At 42.1% G+C, this 23301-nt stretch overlaps 1 protein-coding gene across 1 annotated transcript in view; it reads left to right on the top strand.

Moving 5' to 3' along the window:
- Positions 1-23301, top strand: part of LOC115096939 (S-adenosyl-L-methionine-dependent tRNA 4-demethylwyosine synthase-like) — a 279452-nt gene that overhangs the window by 126936 nt on the left and 129215 nt on the right. Inside the window, exon 9 of the mRNA XM_029612261.1 lies at positions 8262-8314. Coding sequence (XP_029468121.1) covers positions 8262-8314 — 53 coding nt within the window. The remainder of the gene's footprint in view (positions 1-8261; positions 8315-23301) is intronic.

The following is a 23301-nucleotide window of genomic DNA, read 5'->3' as shown; positions in this document are numbered from 1 at the left end:
AGTAAAATGTGCGGCTTGGCTGCCCATTTTACTTTCTGTATCGCGCGGGAATAACTAATAGGGCCATCAACATGCATTTGCATGTTGCGGGCACTATTAGTTTCGGGGGGGTTGGACACATGTTTTCCACGCATTATTACCCCTTACTGAATAAGGGGTAAAGCTAGCGCATCAAACGCGGGCTAACAGTGTGCTCCACCGGCGCGCACTGTACTGTATCAGCCCATTTGTTCTTTTACTACTCAGCTACCAGGTCAACCAGGAAATACAGAAGAGGGGGAAAAGACATGGCTCCAGCAGTTGCAGTCATATACATATTCTCAGTATCGTGTTTTGCTAAGGCAGAGAGAAAATGGTTTCTCATTCTCTGAGCTACAGATAGCTATAGTGACTACTTCCTCATTTCTTAATTACAGTGTCTCTTGCAATTTAAGCAAAGTTTTATCTTCTAAAATATATCAGAGTAAAAATAAAAGAGCAGTGTTTGAGTTGTGTTCTATTATTTAGCTATACTATTTCAAGACAGTTTCTTATCACTAAACCATAGAGTTTCTTCCTGCCTTTCTGGACTTGCATTTAACCATACTATTCCTTAGACAAGGCTGTTCCTCTTTCTCGCACCTGCAACAGAGGGGCTTAGCTGAAACTGTTTCTTATATTAGCTTGGAACTTTCAGCTTCTCTGAAGGTACATGATTTCTTTCTATAATTGCCTACATGTCTGCTTCTCAGTCTATAGTGATGGCAGAGCTGTTGATGCTGATCAGGTCAGGGCTACATGTGCTCAGCCGAGCACACTGTTTAACCCGCAGTTGAATGCTGTTGTATAGGCGCTACCTAATCCCCTTATGCTTTCAGCACAAATTTATTGCATCAGCCCCATTATGTGGTAAAACTGTCCCTCTCGCATGACAACACATTTTTTCACATCCTCTTTTCCTTCATTTTAATACAACTATTACATTAGTACTACATTTCCCTGTATTACTTCGAAAAACTGAAATGTTTCCCCCCACTGGTTTATTCTGACACAATGCATGAATCCAGATCCAATGGATTTATTTTAATGGTGTGAAATGTCATTGTAGTGTATCAATGTTTAAACTGTAAATTGCTTTGATCATAATTTGGAAAGGCAATTAAATAAGTAAATAGTTGTATTTTTATTTTAAAGTTATTCTTTTGTTGCCTTTATGTTTTTGCTGATGGCACAAGGGCAACAGTATGCAAAGCCTTCAATTTTTTAGGACACGCCACTTAAATTTGATGAGGCCAGAATGAATAGGATGTGGCTTTGAACTGGCATTTCATTATTATATATTTTGGAGAAAAAAATTTAATCATGTTAAAAATTTAATTTTTAATTTTTATTCCACCTTTCATAGCTGGTCAGCCACTATAAAGGAGATTACATAGTGTATGGTTAGTCAAGTTAAAGAGTTAAGTTATAACGACTCCTAATGCTTCCCAACCTATATTACAGGATGTTTGCATGCATCGTGGTTTGTTCATACAAAAGATGATAGTTATGATTTGCAAGAACAATAGTGGATGATAAAAGTTTAAAAGAATCGCTTATTCAATTCTATAATTATTTGCAAAGAATAGCTTATTTAATTTGCAAGAAGAGGGTGATATGCTCTCCTACAGACTGTTAGTATGCCAAATATACGGCACAAAATCATGGACATTTTTTGGTAGCTAGACTACAATACCAATAATCAGTCATGTTTAGAAATTTTTGAAGGAAAGTTTAAAAAGAACAGTCTGTAAAAGAAGTATTGAGCATTGTCATATTGCTTGTTTTATTTAAATAAAAATTCTAACTGGCATAGTCCAATATTCTCTGTAGGGTACAATGTATATATGTGTGTGTGTGTGTGTGTGTGTGTGTGTATATATATATATATATATATATATATATATATATATATATATATATATATATATATACACATACATACATTATGGGGGTCATGTGATGCGGTGAACAGAGACTGACATGTTCTGAGGAGCTCTGGGTGCTGTTCCAATCCATTCGACATTGCAAAACTCAGACCCAACGCAGGGTATATGCCGATCACTTCATATATGCACAAGTCTCCCTCCAGTATGCCCTTAAGGACCGGTAAGAAGGACAAAGAAAAACAAAGTCGACAGACCCCAAAATGGCGGCCACACTGGAAACACCGAGCAGCCAGAACACCAGCCATTCTATAGCGGAGGATCTCAAAGCAGCAGTGCTGGAGGCCCTGGACGCTAAACTAGTGGCTATCTCATCGCAGATTGCGGAGGTACAGATGACGCTGGCGGACATAAACCCGAGATTTGAACAAGTTGAGGACCGCGTAGCAGTACTTGAGGATGACCAACTAGCGACTACGGCCAAACTTCTAGTGCTCAAAAAGACAGTGGAGGCGCAAGCCTTTAAGTTAGATGACCTGGAAAATCGAACGTGCCGGTCAAACCTGTGCTTCACAGGCATCCCAGAGGAAATCGCTGACCAAAACCTTAGCACTTTTCTGGAATCATGGCTACCGGAGATGTTACAATTACCAACACCCCATCCCGGCCCTTCAGGTGGAAAGGGCACAATGGCTGGGCCCACGGAAGGAGTGGGATCCAATGCCCAGAGAGTGGTCATAGCAAAGCTACTAAACTATGCCTACAAGCAAATTATCTTACAGGCCTACCGCAGGGCTCAGGAGCTTACTTATAAATCTACAAAGGTACGCATCTTTCGGGACTTCTCTGCGCGAGTGTCAGCTATGCAATGTGGGTTCTCCCCAGTCTGCACCGCGCTCTTTGAAAAGAAAATCAGATTCTCCCTTCACTTTCCGGCGAGATTGAAGGTTTGGCATTTAGATCAGACAAAATTCTTTGATTCAGTGACCAAAGTGATGAAATTTTTGGAACAGCTACACAGCTAATCTTTATTTTATGATGCATGCATCAGCGAGAACCATTCGTGCAGCCGAGACCGGCCTTCAGAGACACATAGCCATAAGGAACCAGCCTCTAGCTGGACTGTTTCGGGTTCTTTCACCTTCTTTAAGTGGTTTCTATCTTGCTCCCCTCTCGGTTCACGCTAACCTGTACTTCCTAACTGAAATGGCAGATGAGACGAGGCAATAGTGGGCAACATAATGCAGGTCATTTTCAGACCGGGAGAAGGGACTTGGACTTCATATCCAGAGTTTCCAGCTATGTTGGTATTGCCAGTTCATCATCCATGACTGCTATTCTTTAACACCACACCCTGCGGGGTGTCTTGTGGAAAAGCCTCTGCACAGACTATATGCTTGACTGGTGATGCAGGATTATCGGTTTGGTTCTTACTATGCTGTTATTTGTTTTCTATCCTTCTTACATAGTTAAAATGTAGAAATTTAGGAAGCATGGCACCCAAACGCATCACTACTTGAGTCAGAATTACCTCTCCGTTTCTGATCCGGATGCCCGACCTATCTAGGTCCCCCGGGTTCCGACTCAGTTTGACCCAGAACTATGAGCTTTGGATGGTTCTACATCCTATATTTATTAATATGGTCCCCGCCATCATTAGCATTATACATACAGAACAGAAGTGACCCTCCCCCTTCCCTACCTCCCCCCTTCAAACCCCTAACATAATTCAGGTTTTTAACAAGCTATACTCGGCATGGCATTGGCGGTGTTGGTTTTTTGGGTTGTGTTTTTTTTGGGGGGGTTTTTGTGAAAGTGGCACCTGCCTATAAATTAAAGGATGAGCTAGGGTTGGGAAATACAAACAGTCTAACTTCAGTTAGTCAGTCAGAGTGACTCACTGCTCTCTTGATTAACAAATGTTGGTACCTATTCAAATCAAATCACACTACCTCAACACCTTTCCAAGGTGAGTAACTGAACTTAACAACCTTTTTATTTAGGTATACACTGCTCCTAGCTTATTTCTAGCTTCTGGCTACTTTTTGGGTGGTTTTTCTTTTTAAATACAAACTCAGTTCTACTTACTAGCTGCCTTACAGACTTTTAAAAATAAACACATTACCTACTGCTTACTAGCTGCCTTATTGACTGACTATTTAAAAATACAAACAGTCTAACTTGTTTATTCACTGCCTTACTGACTATTAAAAACACAAACACACTAAATAATATTCCCAAATAGTTAACTTTGCCCCAATACTTTAAAAAAAGACAATGTCCCAAGCAAAATCTTACTGATTCCTTTCAGCCACCAGCAAGGTGTTCCTCTCCTCTCAGTGCTCCAACACAATCTACTTCTCAGTTACTTAGAAAATGGCAGAGCTTATCCCTATCCCTCTTTGGTAAAGTCCAGCTTTTCAGAATGATAATCCTACCTAGGTGGCTATATGTACTACAGATGGTACCACTCTGGGTCACACGACAAGATTGCAATATGGTGGGGAAAATGCTCCAAAGATTTTTCTGGAATGGAAAGAAAGCTTGGATCTCCCTGAAAATAGTAACAAAGCCCCTTAATCACAGTGGAGCAAACTGCCCCAATCTAAGCAATACAATTTAGCCTGCATGTTAAGGATCATAGCTGATTGGGTGGGTGGCACTTCTTACTACACCCCATCCCGGCAATTGGTTGCCTGGCTGGATGCTTCCTCGCTCAACTTTTTACTATACACAGCACACACAAAACTTTCTCCTGCCCACAGCTCCCAAATTTTGGTCTCTTCGGGAAGGAAAGCATGGTCTCATCTATATCATACTCCGCTCTCCCCACACTTTACACCCCTGCTGAGCGTGTGTGACAATAAGATGTCCGCCCCCCCCCCCCGGCCCAAGGCTTTTCTCCTTTCCATAGATGGTGGGAACAAGGTTTAAATTTTAGCTATCAATTTATTTCCCAGACAAAAGGACAATTGTACAATTTTGAGGAGTTGCAGACACACTTCTCCATACTGGCCTCTGATGCATATGCATACATGCAACTTCGACACTTCCTTCTACCTCATGTCCCATCCCTAAAACCGAGTTCTCAAACATTGGCCTTACAAAGTACTGTATTGGGAGACGGAAAACAGAAACCATCCATTGCCCGCTTTGCTAAAGCTCTGCATACCCCATCGGAATGGGAAGATCTACAAAAGGTGTATGAGGCATGGCGGAGAGAGCCAACCTTCCATTTATCTTTTCAAGACTTTGACTGTTTTGAGGATATCCCATATCTTTCTGACAATGTCATTTATCGGGAACTGCAATTTAAATTTCTGAGACAATTTTACGTAACCCCCGCTAAGGCTTTCCTGGCAAAAATAGCCCCTTCCCCTAGTTGCCCCGAAGTGTCTACATTCATGTGCTTCCTACTTCCACAGTTTTTGAGCCTGTTCACAGATTCACACTTTCTGGGAAGGCATACAAGACAGCTGTAGTCAGATTTTAGATATATCTCTACCTGCTGAGCCCAATCTCTGGTTGTTTGGGACTTCAACTTCTGCCCCCATGGTCTCTGATCCTCGGACCCTGAAATTTATTCAAAAAGCTAGTTTGGTGGTGAAAAAAGTAGTCTTAGTAAACTGGGTAGGGGCCTCGATACCACATCTGGATCATTGGTTTCACTTGTTGGTTAAAATGTATACCTTTGAGTTCCTGACAGCTAAGTTATCCTCTGTGACAAGATCACAAATCACATACTCTGTTTGGGACAAGTTCAATAAATATTTGTCGCCCACCGTTAGCGCTTAAAGAACTTTGGATACCTGGAAAGATAAGGGATGCGCTACATTTATTCAACCCTGAAGAGACTTAGCTATTATCTGACATCTAGATGCTCCCAGACACACAGTGAACAACCTGACCAGCCAGCATCCTTCTTGCTTCACGATCTACGTTGGTTCCATGACTGATTGGTTCCTCAAGACTTCTATAGACTCATCGGGACAGAAGTGTGGGGGGTTTGGAAAAAGGTGTGATGGGGGGGGGGGAAGGGGGGATTGGGGAACTCACAATGTTATAACTGTATCACTGTCAGATTGAACTAGTACAGTCGGTGGTGGATCTAGTGTGTGTAGAAATCCACTGTTGCTATGTTAAAGTTGGACGTATCTCTTGTATATGATTCTGTATAGACATTGTAGTCCATTCTGTACTTCAGTCTTTGCAATTTATCTACTGTAAGTTGGAAAACTTAAACACAAGTTACAAAAAAAAGACATTATCACAAAATAAATTACAAAAATATTAAACTAGAACCATGCCTGCAAGGCAAAATTAAACTATGCCACAGAGCTTTATACTCACTGTCTATTGCAACCTGGTGAGTGAGAAATGTTGCAAGCAACAAACGCTCATTGGAGAAATCTCGCTTTAAGCTTCTTTATAAAAGAATGCACGCATTCTTTTATCTGAAGCTCTCTAGAGAGTGCCTTCTATAAAAATAAGGCCTGCTACTGCAGACATCTTCCCTGTTTCCGCCAATTGTTTGTGCCAAACCGAAAGCACTTCTAAGAGATTCAAGCCAGCCAATCTTCTTCTTTAGTCAATCGAGCTGTAAAATTGGCTGCTTCATCAAGCTGCATATTGTTCCAAAAGCTCAGGAAAAAATAGGAGTTGTATAAGATATGAAAAAACATGGAATACGCCCAGTCAGTGGGAGATGGGGGAGCTGGTGTTGTTTTTAGCATGTGTGAATTTAGATGCTCGTCTCCACAAAGTGCAAGATTCTAAACTGGGCAGACTGGAAGGGCATTGTGGAAGGCCAGGGTTCAATCCCCAGGCTAGGTGCTCTATTATCCAAGCTGGCTGCGGAGACGGCGTTCAGAGTCTCTGTGAGGAAGTCTATCATCACACAGTGACGGCATCTAGAGTCTGTATTTAGAACCCATGTCTTCAGTGTTCTAGAAGGATCCCTGGTATACATGGCCCCTGGCCAAAAACTGTTCCTGGAGTGACTGGGATAAGTGAGTGGGAAGGGAGATTTAGAATAAGGGGAAAGAAATCCCCAGGTAAGTTGCAAATGAAGGCTCATGGCTCTGGATCCCAGCTTTGGTTCCAGTTGAAATGGAAGGCTGAAATGAGTAGGTGGAAACTGCCAGTTCCTCTCTCCCCAAATGGAAAGAGAACACTGATGCTATATTATTAGCTTAAATCATAGGTTGTGTTAATTTACACTGAAGCAGTTTACAATTTTTATGGGAAAGCAGTATATTAAGTACATAAACATAAAAGTGGTGGCAGATTCAGCTGTGATCCTGTCATAAGACTGTGAACAACATATCCTGTGGTGAAGATAACAAGGCCTCAGATTACTTGTGGAAGTAGTGAGGGCCAGCACACTTAATCGATTTTGGGCCTACTTGGGATGGATGTGATGGGGGGAGTTTGGGAGGCTGAGTAGAAGAGATGGTTAAAGAAAAGCTGCTGCTGTTGTATGCTCATCTACTCAAAGTAGAAAAATCTCAGCTGGGCAGACTTTATCTGCTGTTGTTTGCTGTTTTCTGGGTGGGTGAACCAAGTGCTCTCTTACAGTTATGAACCATTCATCTACTATGTTGACCATAGAAGAGCAGAGAGACCATAGTCTTAATAGAAAAGGACTAGTGTTTCAATCAGTTCCTAGGCCTCCCTTAGTTGGTTTTTCAGCATGTCCTTAATGAATGTGCATGAGAGAGATTTGCATATTTTGGAGGCAGTGCATGCAAATATCATGCATATTCATTAGGGGTATCCTGTAAACCTGACTGGCTGTGGGGGTCCAAGGACTGATGTGAGCACCATATAATGATTAGGGATGTGCATTTTTTTGAAAGAAATGCCTAAAACATGACATTCATTTTTGGTTTGTTTCAAATGAACAGAGTGTCCAAATTGAATGGAAATTTTCGTTTCATTCATTCTCTGCAATTTATGCACACAGTTCAGTAGTTCTGCACACAAGCTGGCTAACTACGTTCACAAATAGTCAAAAATGAAAGAGAGAAATAAAAACAAAAAAAAGAACGAAATAACCAAAATGAAAATTCCAAGTGAAAATATTTGGCCTGTGCATCCCTAATGATTGTAATGACTTTTGTCCTGGGGTTTATAAATCATATTAGCTGGTCATCTCCCCACATTAAAAAAAAAATATATAACAATAAATTTCACTCTGTTATGACTTCCAAATTCAAGGTTTGTGTGGGTGGAGGATAAGGAAAAGATGGTAAAAATGACAAAATAATGGATTGATCTTGTCTGCCTGTTGCTGCTGCTTAGAAGGTGGTGATCAATCAGCTGACGTTCTTCCCCCACCTCCTTTCCTATTTCCAGGTTACAGACTGATCGGAAGCCATTCTGGGGTAAAGCTTTGCAGATGGACTAAGGTAATTCCACTTTTTTTTTTTTTTTTCACTTTTGTCATGCTGTTACATAACTTCAAAAGAAATCTACAGAGGGGTTTTTTTTCCCCCCTCAAAATTATTAATCTGCTATATAAAATTCTCATTTGTAATGACAGTGTGTGATTTATGAAAGGTGTATTAAGTGTCCAACATTAAGAATAGAGAGAGAAGCCCTCGGACTGCATGTGCCAGCATTTCTGCCTTCCAGAACAATCTTGACGTTTCATTCCTTGATGCTGGACATTGCAAACTTGATTAGGCCTCGCCGTGTTCCTGCAGCTGGAAATGATGGCTCCCTCCCCAGCCACCCCCCCTGACCCCCTTTTGTTAAGCGGCGTATCCAGATGGCAGTTATAATCTTGATCTCCGACAGCCCTGAACGAAAGTCGGTGTCCAGGCTGAGATCCAGCAGGCACGATATAAAGCGGTCTAGTCCTGAAGTCTTGATTGGTGACCTCTGTTTTGCGGGGAGGGGAAGCGTGCGTGTGAGTGCACTTTCATCTGGCAGGTTTCTTCTGCTCATTTGTACTTCCAGTTCAGTCGGAGCCGTGGCTGGGATCTGGCACCATGAACCATCATTTGCAGCTCCCCAGGGATTTCTCCCTAGTTTTATTTTTTTTTTTCTCATGAACTATCTTTAGTCCGGTCTTTTGCAGTGACGATCTGCGGTGGGGGTGGGGCGGGTGGCAAGCACCAGGGTTCTTTCCGGAAACCTCAACCGTGGCTCTCACCGGGAGGGGCTGAAAAACGCTGCCTCTGCAGCCATCCCCCACTGACCTGGGCAGTGGAAGACCTCAGCCTTAGAAACATAGAAATGATGGCAGAAAAGGATCAAATGGTCCATGCAGCCTGCCCAGCCAGCTTCCTAACCGCTGCTCTGTGCAGTTATCCCCTAGCCTTTACGATAACCTGTAAAAATTGCAACAAGCAGCGTTTGTTTTCCCTGGGTGATGAGCTTTGTTGAAAATTCAGACTGTGCTGCTTGACGTGCTTTGGTTATGGAACTGGCCGTAGAAGCAGTCCTGTGCTTTTCCCCTTATGTCTGCCTATCTGTACCTCCAGACCGTAGAAGTCATGGCCCTCTTGGTTGTTGTCTGAATCCAATTCCCCTGCCAGGGAGCCCTCTGCATGGCAGTGCTCGGCACTTACCACTTGAACCACCGGGGGCTGACCTCTGTGACCTGTTCTGATGTATCACACAATTGATTTTGCTTATAGTGGTTTTCACAGCCTGCCTTGTACCTGGAGCAGGTCTTGACCCTCGGAGGGTTTTGGCCTAAGGCAATTCAACCATAGCGGGGCCCTGGAATGCTGAAATTATAGTGTTTAAGGATGGAGCTACCATAGCAGTGCAGGGCCCAGGGAAGTTCTCCCTATTCATTTTTTTCCTAAGGATGGCCCTGGCCTAAAGGGTTTGTGTGTGCTGGGTAGTTAATTAAATTTTTTTTTTAAACAACATAATGTGTTAGATCGACTCCAATTTGGTTTTCGGAAGTTTTTCAGTACAGAAACCTTGCTGCTGTCCACGTTTGATACAATCAAATGAGGCTTTGATAGGGGAATAATTTACGTGATGGTGCTGTGTGATATTTCAGCAGCCTTTGATGCACTCGGCCATTCCAGTCTGCTTTCTCACTTGGTGTAGAGATTGGGATTTTGGGCACAGTACTCCAGTGGTTTACATCCTATCTGGCTGATCCGATCACTGGGGATCTGCAGGGATCCGCACTTCCTGTGGTCTTGTGTAACATCTACATGACTTCACTGTGAAAACCCCTACCTGGTTTAGGTGTTAATTACAGGTCATATGCTGATGATATTTGGTGTTTTGTACTTTAATTGTTGTCCTGGTTTGCCACTACTGAGCTACTATTAATCTGCCTATTGTCCATTAAGTCGGTCTACTGTGATGTCTTGTGCTTCAGAACACAGCTTGCACTCGGCTGGTAGTTCCCCGCTGCGGTGTCCCAATTCCTGTGTCCTGCGAAACTCTTAAATAATTAACATACTTCGTTCAGGATGCTCTGGTATCCTCATCTACGGCACTACCCCTCGCTGTCCAACAATTCTCTTTTTTTTCCACTGTCAGTTTTCTCATTTCAAAATCACATGAGACAGGAAGATAACTTATCGCAGCTTGTGCATGCTCGCCTTATGCCCATTACAGTTCGTGGGCATAATGTCCAAATCGTTCCTGAGTTAAGCCGCAAATCTGCCGGCGTGACTCGAGTTTATCTGGCTCTGAGAGTCCCGTCCCCACCCAGGAATATGTGAAAGCCAGCTGTCCCACTGGATGCTAGGCCTAGGCCACCACGAAAGGCCTAGGCCTAGCATCCAGTGTTCAAACCTCTCTTAAAGCTTTGCTTGTCCGCCCTGCAACCAGCCCAGCAGAAAACAAGTTCAAGACCCTTGCAAGACTTCGACCATGCATAGGGTGTGCTGCTGACCTCCTACAATAGTCCCATTTGTGACTATTGTGGCTATTTCTCCCGGCCTAGCAAGCCTGCAGTGTCCCTGCCCCGCACTGCAGTTAAGGAAAAATGGCGCTTGATAACTCCGGCTAACTAGCCGCTGGCTTTCCTCCTCCCACTGCTTCGTGCCTCCTACCTCCTTGGTAGCTCTGCTTAGGCTGGTCGCTCCGGCTCCTCTGTTTCTGAGCTTCCTTCCTCCTGCTGCCTCTTTGTGGTCGCTCTAGAGGGGAGACCTGTCTTTATCTACTCCACCTGCACTAAGGTGGAAGGGACTGTGGCCTGTCCAACTCCCCAAGGTCCCACCCCCAGAACTCCCTTCTGACACCCAGTCCCTGTCCATATCAGGTTTTGCAGTTCTCCTAACTCTTACTTTGCTTTATTCTGGGGGGGTTTACTTTCATTGTCAGATACTTATATCATTTCCTCTGCTGCCCTTGGGGTCTGCTCCGTCACACCTACATATGACTGTTTAGCCCTTAACCTGGACAGAAATGAAATCATGATCCTGAGCAGGTTTCCCCTCTAGTGAAGTGCCATCCTGTTTTACATTTGAAGACTTTGAAATCCAAGTATTGTCATCCAGTCCGGAATTTGGATATTACTCTTGACATGGATCTATCAGCGAGGCCTCGATTAAGCTTGATAGTTTAAGGCCCTTTCTTTGCTGTTGCGTATGCTCTGTAAGCTTAAAACCCTTGCTTGTGGCTGACGATTTTTGTCAGGCTCTTGTGCTTACCAGTATGGAGTAGTGCAAGTCCTTGCTCATTGACATTCCTGCTAATGTGTTAAAAGCTTTGCAAGTTGTGCAGAATTCTGCTGCCAAATACTACCAGGGGCTATTGTCCATGACCACACAAGCCCAGTCCTCCACTCCCTACATTGGTTACCCGTTGAGTGGCTGCTGAATAACAATACAGCCCCCATGGATTAATGCTGTTTTGCCCATCTGTGTCCCCTCCTGTGCCTTGTGCTCTGCTAATTGTGGTTTTGCTGGAAGTTCCTGCTTTCTTTGTGGTTCACCTGGCTGAAGCACGTGATAGGACGTTTTCTGTTGCAGGTCCTGTGCTTTGGAACGCATTCCCTGAATATGTTTGAGCTATGGCTTGCACCCCTCCTTTTAAAATAAATAAATAAGCCCTTAAGACTTTTCTTTATCTTTTTCCATGCAAGCATTTGGAAAGATGTTATGTGCATAGGGTCAGGTTGAAAGCTGAGAGATGCACTGTGTTATGTTGATTTTATAGCATCCTACTTGTATTTCTTTGGTAAGCTGTTTTACGCTTTTATCTGGTGTATCAGGAAGTTAATTACAGTCACTTATATCTAATGGATCTCAGTAGTGGCATATCTAAAGTATTTGGCACCTAGGGTGGATATTTCCTTGGCCCCCTCTCCCTCCCCCCCCAAAAAAAATTCACTTCTCTGTCCCGTCCCCCCCTTTGAACTTGGTTTCCTATCCATCACACAGTCTCTTTCTCTTGCGCACAAACTCACATACTCCTGCACACAGACTTCTCTCCATCACATATATATACCCCTTCACACAGGCTGCCTCTTGCGCACACACACACGCACCCTCATTCCCAAACACACATGCACGCTCCCAGTCTCTTATGTACATACACAAACACGTACACACATACAGGCTCCCAGCCTTACTCACATACATACATACATACATACACACACTTCCTTCCTCTCTCAATTACATAGGCTGACGTGCGGCCATTCTGGCCCTCTCCTCCTTCAGATGCCTGTGGCTATCTGGCCACTCTCATAACTGTCTTCCACTGTTTGTGACCTGGCGGCCTGGCACGAGCGGGATGTGCTCCGCTCGTGGCTGCCGACCTTCCTCTCGATGGCACCCCCTCCTGGCCGGAACAGCCCCTGCTGGCTGTCACCCTGCATGGACTGTATCCCCTCTTAGTATGCCACTGGATCTAAGGCTATGTTCAAACACATGTGACTTTTTTTTTTGTTGTTTGTATCTGAAGATGTGATGCTGACTTGTTTCTATGTTGTTTTTTTTTCCTGCTTTTATTTATTATGCATGGTTTATGTGAATCCACCTTGAACTGTGGATGTGAACAGAATGTCTTTTAAATAATAAAATAAATGTCACCACTGTACTCCTACACTTTTGTATTAAATCACAACCGGTTTATGTAAATTGTATTCTTTGTGTATTCTGATACTTTTTATTGGGCCAACATAAAATCATGCATGCCCTTTCTTCAGAAATTAGTTTGTGGAATGGTTCAGAGGTATGTTGACTTATATTCTTTCTAATGATTTCATTAGCTGAAACATTATCACATGAGATTAATCCTACCACTACCACTACTACTATTTACCACTTCCATAGCACTATGTAACACATGACAATTCCTGCTCAGTAAAGCTTTTACTCCAATTAAGGCAAATATACAGAGCAAAAGAGATTTTGTGAATTTCATGTATTAAGAAAATGGATAAAATCAATAAAGCTGTAAGCGGAATAATTAGGAGTTAAGGTTTAAAAGTAGTCTCAAGGTGAGTTGTTTTTTAGCTGGATTTGAATAATGCAAGAGGAGGAGCATAAGAACATAAAAACATAAGAACATGCCAAACTGGGTCAGACCAAGGGTCCATCAAGCCCAGCATCCTGTTTCCAACTGTGGCCAATCCAGGCCATAAGAACCTGGCAAGTACCCAAAAACTAAGTCTATTCCATGTTACCGTTGCTAGTAATAGCAGTGGCTATTTCCTAAGTCAACTTAATTAATAGCAGGTAATGGACTTCTCCAAGAACTTATCCAATCCTTTTTTAAAGACAGCTACACTAATTTCACCAACCACATCCTCTGGCAACAAATTCCAGAGTTTAATTGTGCGTTGAGTGAAAAAGAACTTTCTCCGATTAGTTTTAAATATGCCACATGCTAACTTCATAGCGGGCCCCCTAGACTTTCTATTATCTGAAAGAGTAAATAACTGATTCACATTAAAATCATGACAGGTCTAGAATGGGTTAAACATCTCTATCATATCCCCCCTCAGCCGTCTCTTCTCCAAGCTGAAAAGTCGTAACCTTTTTAGTCTTTCCTCATAGGGGAGCTGTTCCATTCCCTTTATCATTTTGGTCGCCCTTCTCTGTACCTTCTCCATCGCAACTATATCTTTTTTGAGATGCGGCGACCAGAATTTTACATAGTATTCAAAGTGTGGTCTCACCATGGAGCGATACAGAGGCATTAAGACATTTTCCATTTTATTCACCATTCCCTTTCTAATAATTCCCATCGTTCTGTTTGCTTTTTTGACTGCCGCAGCACACTTAACAGACGATTTCAATGTGTTATCCACTATGATGCCTAGATCTCTTTCTTGGGTGGTAGCTTCTAATATGGAACCTAACATTGTGTAACTGTAGCATGGGTTATTTTTCTCTATATGCGTCACCTTGCACTTATCCACATTAAATTTAATCTGCCATTTGGATGCCCAATTTTCCAATCTCAGAAGGTCTTCCTGCAATTTATCACAATCTGTGTGTGATTTAACTACTCTGAACAATTTTATGTCATCTGCAAATTTGATTATCTCACTTGTCGTATTTCTTTCCAGATCATTTATAAATATATTGAAAAGTACGGGTCCCAATACAGATCCCTGAGGCACTCCACTGTCCACTCCCTTCCACTGAGAAAATTGCCCATTTAATCCTACTCTCTGTTTCCTGTCTTTTAACCAGTTTGTAATCCACGAAAGGACATCGCCACTATCCCATGACTTTTTACTTTTCCTAGAAGCCTGTCATGAGGAACTTTGTCAAATTACTTCTGAAAATCCAAATATACTATATCTACCGGTTCACCTTTATCTACATGCTTATTAACTCCTTCAAAAAAGTAAAGCAGATTTGTGAGGCAAGACTTGCCTTGGGTAAAGCCATACTGACTTTGTTCCATTAAACCATGTCTTTTTATATGTTCTGTGCTTTTAATATTTAGAATACTTTCCACTATTTTTCCTGGCACTGAAGACAGGCTAACTGGTCTGTAGTTTCCCGGATCTCCCCTGGATCCCTTTTTAAATATTGGGGTTACATTAGCCACCCTCCAGTTTTCAGGTACAATGGATGATTTTAATAATAGGTTACAAATTTTTACTAATAGGTCTGAAAATTCATTTTTTTAGTTCCTTCAGAACCCTGGGGTGTATAGCATCCGGTCCAGGTGATTTTCTACTCTTCAGTTTGTCAATCAGGCCTACCACATCTTCTAGGTTGTGATTTGGTTCCGTCCATCTGAATCATTACCCATGAAAACCTTCTCTGATACGGGTATCTCCCCAACATCCTCTTCAGTAAACACTGAAGCAAAAAAATCATTTAATCTTTCCGCGATGGCCTTATCTCCTCTAATTGCCCCTTTAACCCCTCGATCATCTAATGGTCCAACTAATTCCCTCAGGTTTTCTGCTTCAGATATATTTTAAAAAGATTTTACTGTGAGGTTTTGTCTTTACGGCCAACTTCTTTTCAAATTTTCTCTTAGCCTGCCTTATCTATGTCTTACATTTAACTTGCCAAGTTTATCCTATTTTCTTCTGTTGGATCCTTCTTCCAATTTTTGAATGAAGATCTTTTGGCTAAAATATCTTCTTTCACTTCCCCTTTTAACCATGCTGGTGATCGTTTTGCCTTCTTTCCACCTTTCTTAATGTGTGGAATACATCTGGACTGTGCTTCTAGGATGATATTTTTTTAACAATGACCACGCCTCTTTCACACTTTTTATCTTTGTAGCTGCTCCTTTCAGTTTTTTTCTAACAATTTTTCTCATTTTATCAAAGTTTCCCTTTTGAAAATTTAGCACGAGAGCCGTGGATTTGCTTACTGTCCCCCTTCCAGTCATTAATTCAAATTTGATCATATATTTATTTTTATATACCGGTGTTCCTGTATGAAATACAAATCACATCGGTTTACATTAGAACATTGAAACAGATCACCCGAAGACGGTACATGGAACATTTGGTACAAAAACTTGGATACAAAAACTTGGATACAAAAACTTGGAAAGGGGGAACTATTCTAGCTTAATTTAAAGATTGGGTCATAAAACTAAATAAACAGATATCAATGCAGAGTAAATTAAGGATTTGGACATAAAACTGAACACACAAATATCAGTGCAGAGTAAAAACTGTATATTGATACCGGGGAGTAGATGAAAAATGTCGCTTGTGAGAGTAACAATCAGAGACTTGCGGCAGTGTGCTACTAGTAGAGTACAATGTGTCTAGAACGACCTAGTTAGTTCAGAAAGTGAGCATAGGCGGAGGCACTTGCTTGCTGGAAGCGAAACAAGTGACTTATGATCCTGGAAAAGCTTGGCAGAAGAGCCAGGTTTTGAGCTTCTTTTTGAAAATCGAATGGCAAGGTTCTTGTCGGATGTCTAGAGGGAGCGCGTTCCATTGTGTGGGGCCTGCTGTAGTAATGGCACGTTTCCGAAGAGAGGATTTTGCTGGGGGGGGCATAGAGAGTGCCCTTGTATGCTCCTCTGATGGGTCTGGTTGATGTATGAGGACGCAGTTGGGAGCTTAGATGGAGTGGGGCGATGTTGTGAATGTCTTTGTGAGAACTTTGAAGAGGATCCTGTGTTTAATGGGCAGCCAGTGTAGGATCTTAAGTATGGGGGTGATGTGTTCTCTTTTGTTAGTATTGGTAAGGATTCTGGCTGCAGAGTTCTGAACCATCAAATTTGATCATATTATGATCACTATTGCCAAGCAGCCCCACCATCGTTACCTCTCTCACCAAATCCTGTGCTCCACTGAGAATTAGATCTAAAATTGCTCCCTCTCTTGTCGGTTCCTGAACCAATTGCTCCATAAAGCTGTTATTTATTCCATCCAGGAACTTTATTTCTCTAGCATGTCCCAATGATACATTTACCCAATCAATATTGGGGTAATTGAAATCTCCCATTATTAACGCACTACCAATTTGGTTAGCTTCCCTAATTTCTCTTAGCATTTCACTGTCCGTCTCACCATCTTGACCAGGTGGACTGTAGTATACTCATATCACTATAGTCTTCCTCAACACACAAGGGATTTCTTCCCATAAAGATTCAATTGTGCATTTAGTCTCATGTAGGATGTTTATCAGAGAGGTCCTACGCGCGTATCTTATAAAATCCCGCGTACTTTTGTTCGCGCGCGCGTAGATTTGTAAAATCTACCCCTTAGAGAATAGTCACTGCCATTAGCAATGGTTACATGGAATAGACTTAGTTTTTGGGTACTTGCCAGGTTCTTATGGCCTGGATTGGCCACTGTTGGAAACAGGATGCTGGGCTTGATGGACCCTTGGTCTGACCCAGTATGGCATTTTCTTATGTTCTTACACCTCCTTCTGGGTGCTCCCCTGTCATTGCGATATAATTTGTACCCCCGGTATAGCACTGTCCCATTGGTTGTCCTCCTTCCACCATGTTTCTGAGGTGCCAATTAAGTCTGTCATCATTCACTACTATGCAATCAAATCAAAAATCAATACCCCATTAATCCACATAAACAATGCTCACTATATATGCTCAAAAATGAGTCATGCAATGATCTAAATAATTTCACGATGGGCTCCGGAGTCTTTTCTGACTCCTAGTGCCAACATTTATAACAGGAAAATTTTTTTTGAAAGGACAGAGGAAGGGTTTCATATATTGGAGTATTAAACTCCCATGGGTGAACTCACTCTGTGCATAATCATCAACCAAACCTCCTCCATCCGATGTTTTAATCAATTGTCACATACACCATAGGTGAAACTGCATTTTTTCTTTTAAATATTTTTTTGTGCCAAAAATTATTAAAAAACATGCTTATAAATCAATGTCCCGACTTATCTGGTATGATTGAAAAAACCTGACGCAGCCGTGTTTCTGGTCCAAAACAGGACCTTTCTTCAGGGGATATATTCTCCTGTGCAATAATCCGTCAGTGTACCAAAATAACTATGGGTAATCCAAGCAAATGTGTGCGATTTCTTCCAGGCGCGATTAGCGCTCCTCCGCCATTAATGGGGTATTGATTTTTGATTTGATTGCATACTATAAATTCTCCATAAACTTTGGTGCTTTTGAGTTTTGGTATCATTCACTGCTATACATTCTAATTCTCCCATCTTACTTAGACTTCTGGCATTAGCATACAAACATTTCAAAGTTTGTTTTTTGTTTGTATTTTCATTCTGCTTTTTAATTGATAGGGATAAGTTAGAATTTTTTAGCTCAGGTGAGTTTTTAGTTACAGGCACTTGGACTATTTTTCTAATTATTGGAACCTCACTGTCGGGATGCCCTAATTCTAATGCATCATTAGTATCCTTTGAAGATACCTCTCTCCGAACCATGCGCTGCTGAGCAACTGTCGGCTTTCCCCTTTGTTCTAGTTTAAAAGCTGCTCTATCTCCTTTTTAAAGGTTAGCGCCAGCAGTCTGGTTCCACCCTGGTTAAGGTGGAGCCCATCCCTTCGGAAGAGACTCCCCCTTCCCCAAAAGGTTCCCCAGTTCCTTACAAAACTGAATCCCTCTTCATTGCACCATCGTCTCATCCATGCATTGAGACTCCGGAGCTCTGCCTGCCTCTGGGGACCTGCGCGTGGAACAGGGAGCATTTCAGAGAATGCTACCCTGGAGGTTCTGGATTTAAGCTTTCTACCTAAAATCCTAAATTTGGCTTCCAGAACCTCCCTCCCACATTTTCCTATATTGTTAGTGCCCACATGTACCACGACATAACATGATGCACAACGATGGGTGTTGGCAGGTAGAGGAGAAGGGCATACATGAGAGCCCTGCCTGATGAGTGGAGTTCAGGAGAGAAATAATGGGGAGAGGCAGTGAGGAGCTGCAGAGCGAAGGCTCTTGTAGGTGAGTAAGAGGAGCTTCTTCATGTGGAAATGGATAGGGAGCCAGCGTAGTGACTTGAGAAGAAGAAGGGTTCTATGGGTGTAGCCACTTTGGCAAAAAGATAAGTCACGTAGTTCCTGCTGTCTCCATTTGAATAGATGGTGGCAAATATTGTATATCTGTGATTGGTTCGGTAGAAAGCTTTTTGGAACATGCCCAAAGCAGGGAATAGTGTCTAAACAGAGTACAGGACAAAGGTCTAAAGGATATGATTATATTTTCACTTTGAAGAGTTAGAATTTAAAAATATGAGAACTTTTCTAATCTGATGAGAGAATTTTTTTTTTTTAGAGCCATCATGAGAATACCAGCACAAAAATGTATTATGCAAAATTCATAGTATTTAAAAAATATATTTATATATTATACAATAGCGAATCTTTTTATATGAAATAGTCAGAACCTAGACCATTTCGGATATTGGATTCTCGTCAAGTAATGGAAATTCCCCATAGCAGCCTGCTTGAAAACCCCACCGGCTTCCCTCTCTCCTCCCATGGCAGGGCCCAGCACCCTGTTCCTGCGCGGTTCACAATCCAAGCTCAGCTGTTTGAATCGTGTGGCAGGTACAGAGTGGTTAGCAAACAACAGAGCCCACTGGATCTTTGCATAAAATGCGCTGTACTGTATACATCCGTATGCACGCATTCCCGGGCTGGCCATGGAGAGGTATATCTGGATCCGTGCCTTCCTTCGGCTGATAGCCCTGCATCGTATTTATGTTTCCTGTACAGGGAAGCTTGCATCCCTGAGTGTGAGCCAGGATGGGAACATTCCTCCCCACTGCCTGCGGTTTAATGGCTGTAATGCTCGCACCGTGGCCTTGTGCAGTCGGTCCGTCCCCCCCTCCCCTCTCTTTCCAGCTCGGACTTGCTCCTTCTCCCAATTCACTCCTTTTTTTAAGATTTGCATGACTTCTCCCATGCCATTTGCAGTCTAATCATGATTTTTTTTTTTTTTTTTTTAAACTCCGTGCACCTTTCTTTTGGCTTCTGCACATCCTATTCAGGTACTGTTGTACTTGTGGAAGAAAAGGCAGCAGAGTTAGAAAACACCTCGGCAGGGGATATATACAGTATTTGCAGTGCTGGTAAAAGAGCTATGTAAGAAGCAATCTCCCCCCCCCCCCCCCCCAAAAAAAAAAAGGACCCGTAAAATATTTTATGCTGTATAAATGCATTCATATAGATATTGGGCAAGAAGTGCACTAAACTTGGAAAGGCTGTTTGAGGGATCCAGGGAAAAGAAAAAGGATTGATGTTTTTTGGAATATTTTTCATAGGTGTTCATAAAGCAAATGTGCAATAGCTTTTGATTTATAAGTGACCAGCCTGGCTCCTTGACTGTAAATACTAGTACTTAGTCATGAGCACATTTAGAAGAAAATCTATACTGCTGGTCACCCAGGGCCAGCCTCCTTTAATAGTTAACCTGCTTGATCAGGTCCCAACAGTTATTTTTCTTTGGTGATTGCACCAGAGTTGCTAACCCTTCCGTCCGTCTTGTCTGGCTAAACAATGCACCATTTTTCTCCTTCCAAGTAGTTCCGGTATCTGTGCATTTCAGTGGCAGAGTAGATGTTCCCTCCCTCCCCTTTTCACCCCTAAATTTTTCCTTTTACATACTTTCAAATATTGGTGGTATACAAGTATTATATTATAATATCCAGTAGCTTTGGGACTAATCTGGGTAACTGTTGATGTTAATTTGTTTTCGTTCTGATTTACCATCTTCCTAATTTAAATTCATGATGAAAAAGCTTTGGTTAGTGTCCTGCTACATCTTGATAGTTTGTTTTTGTTTTAACTAAACCAAGTTTGGTATTGGAATTCATAAACTGTCCAGCAGGCATTTGGCTTAGCCTGTACGTCTCTCACTGGTGGTCCAGTATTTAAATTTACGAGGCTGCGAGTGTGTCAAAACATAAGTCTAGCATGTGCTTTTTGCAATAATTGTTTTAAATAAAGCACGCAGGGTTTTCTAGTTTAATGAAGAGCTGTCATCAGTTTCACACCACAGAGTTAAATGTGTGTGTACATATGTATACTGCTGTCTTGATGAGTGAAAACTGATTAATGTGTTGGACATGTTTTTCCCCAGTAGGCTAAATCGTTCACTGTGCTGCACCACAGTAAAAAGTGAACTTAATTTGTTGACTTAGTCTGCAGATGCATATGGAAAAGTAATGGGTTATAACTGTGTTTTGTTGATCAAACAGAACGAGAGAGGGGCAGCTTTGAGTTTGGGACAACAAGGTAGTTTGACTACAGAAAATAAGATGAGTCACGTGATAGTCATTCTGAGGGAGTGGAAGACTATGTTGGGTTTTCTGTTTACCTTGAAGTTAAAGTTCTGCGCTGGAGAGTCTTTTTTTGCCATCGAGTTTCTGTTGAATTTGCAAAAAAAAGTAAACTGTAAGAGGAAAAAAAAAAACAACAAAGATTAGTTTTGGTCTTGATTTAGAGCCATTATTAAATTTAACTAGGTCTTTTTTTTTTTTTTGCGCATATAACAGCCATTTGACAAAGTCCCCCACAAGAGACTCCTCAGGAAATTAATAAATCAGGGGACAGGAGGCAGTATCTGTTTTGGACTGATAACTGTTTAAAAGACGGGAAATGAAAAGTAGGACTAAAAGGCCAGTTTTCCAAATGGAGAAAGATGAATAGTAGAGTACCGTAGGGATCAGTGCTGGGACCTGTGCTGTTTAACATTCATAAATAATCTGGAAAAGGGAGCAGAATGTGAGGTGATCAGATTTGCAGATGATATAAAATTATTCAAAGTTATTAAAACACAAGTGGATTGGGAGGAACTGAAGGGAGGTCCTTGTGAGACTAGGAGACAGAGCTGCTGCCTGGAAGATGCAATTTAATGTGGAAAAGTGCAAAATTATGCACGTAGGGAAAACTAATCCCAGCTACAGGTACACAATGCTGGGTTCTGTGTAGGGAGTCGCTGTCTAGGAAAGGGACTTTGGAGTCTATACATTGACATTTTCCACTGAGTGTGTGGCGGCGGTCAAAAAAGTACCTTGACTGTTAGGAATGATCCGAAAAGGAATAGAGAATAAAATGGAAGGTATCATAATGCCTTTGTATCGATCCATGGTGTGACCACGCTTTTGAGTATTGTGGGCAGTCCCTGGTAGTCCCATCTTAAAAAAAAAAAAAAGATAGAAAAAGTGCAGAGAAGGGCAACAGAAATGATAAAGGGGGTGGAATGGTTCCCTTATGAGAGAGACTGCACAGGTGAGGGCTCGTCAGCTTGGAAAAGAGAGGGCTGAGAGAGGCATGAGAGAAGTTTTATAAAATTATGAAAGGGGGGGGTGAGAGGGTGGAATGGATAAATAAAGAACGGTTATTTACCCTTTCAAATAACATTAGAACAAGGAGACACTCCGCGAAACTTAGAATCAACAGATTTAAAATAGATTATAGAAATTACTTTTTCACTCACATAACAATCAAGCTATGGAATCTTTTTTTTTTTTTTTTTTTTTGCCTGAGGCCATGGTCAAGGCAACTAGCAAAGCGGGGTTTAAGAGATGTGTGGACAGGTTCCTGGAGGAAAAGTCATAAACCATTATTAGCCTGGTAGACCAGGGAAAGCCATCGCATTCCCTGGGAGTGAGCAACGAGAAACAGAGCTACTTTGTAGGATCTGCCCGGGTGCATGTGACCTGGACTGGCCACTGGCACAGCGGCAGGATGCTGTGTTTCAGGGACCTCGGTCGGACTCGGCATGGCATTTCCCATGTTCTAATGCAGATGGAGTTAAAGGAACACTTGTCAAGGCTGGTAGCGTGACTAGCATTTGTTTGCAGTCATGTTGCGGCAGCATTATGTAAATTTGAAGCTGCAGAGAAATGGTGGTGGTTTGTCAGGCCCTGGTGCAGCCAGTTGGGTCAGATCTTGTTTTCAAGTTTGCATGATGAGTGCTGCTACAAGTTGACTGGGTTTTCATGATACCCACAATGTATATGCATGCGATGCATTTGCATCCAGTGGAGGTACGGCATGCCAGTGCATCTCATGAATGTTCAGTGTGGAAACTTAAGAATCCATCCAGCTTGCGACATTCAAGGATCAGGGTTGCATACTCTCAATGTATCCTCTCAGAATTTGCAGTTTAAATTAATTTGTAATTCAGAGAGTGAGTTGATTGGCTTTGCAAAATTTCATTTCATCATCTACATGGATGGAGTATGCAAATTGAAATGACAAGATTGACCAGTCCTTCAGGGCTCCGATGTCATCCAAAACCTGCAAGCATAAGGAAGTGTGTAACAGGGTGCTGAATGCACTGAAACAACCTCTCAGGCGGGGTGTTCAGGGCAAAAAAGATATCCGAAATCCAGAGACTGCAGGACAAGTGCAGGAGTGTCCTTAGATGGTTGAGGGAAGAGAGGGGAAAGTCAGAAATCAAGGAGGATGGACGATAATTGCAGTAGGTAGGAAAATGAACAGCTTGGTGCTCTTCATTTACCATCGGTTTTGGGTTTGCTTCTTTGTAAACTAATCTCAGTGAGTGCAGAGTGG

Source organism: Rhinatrema bivittatum, chromosome 8, assembly GCF_901001135.1.
Source record: "Rhinatrema bivittatum chromosome 8, aRhiBiv1.1, whole genome shotgun sequence".
Taxonomy (NCBI): Eukaryota; Metazoa; Chordata; class Amphibia; order Gymnophiona; family Rhinatrematidae; genus Rhinatrema; species Rhinatrema bivittatum.
This window is presented reverse-complemented; position numbering and strand designations above follow the sequence as displayed.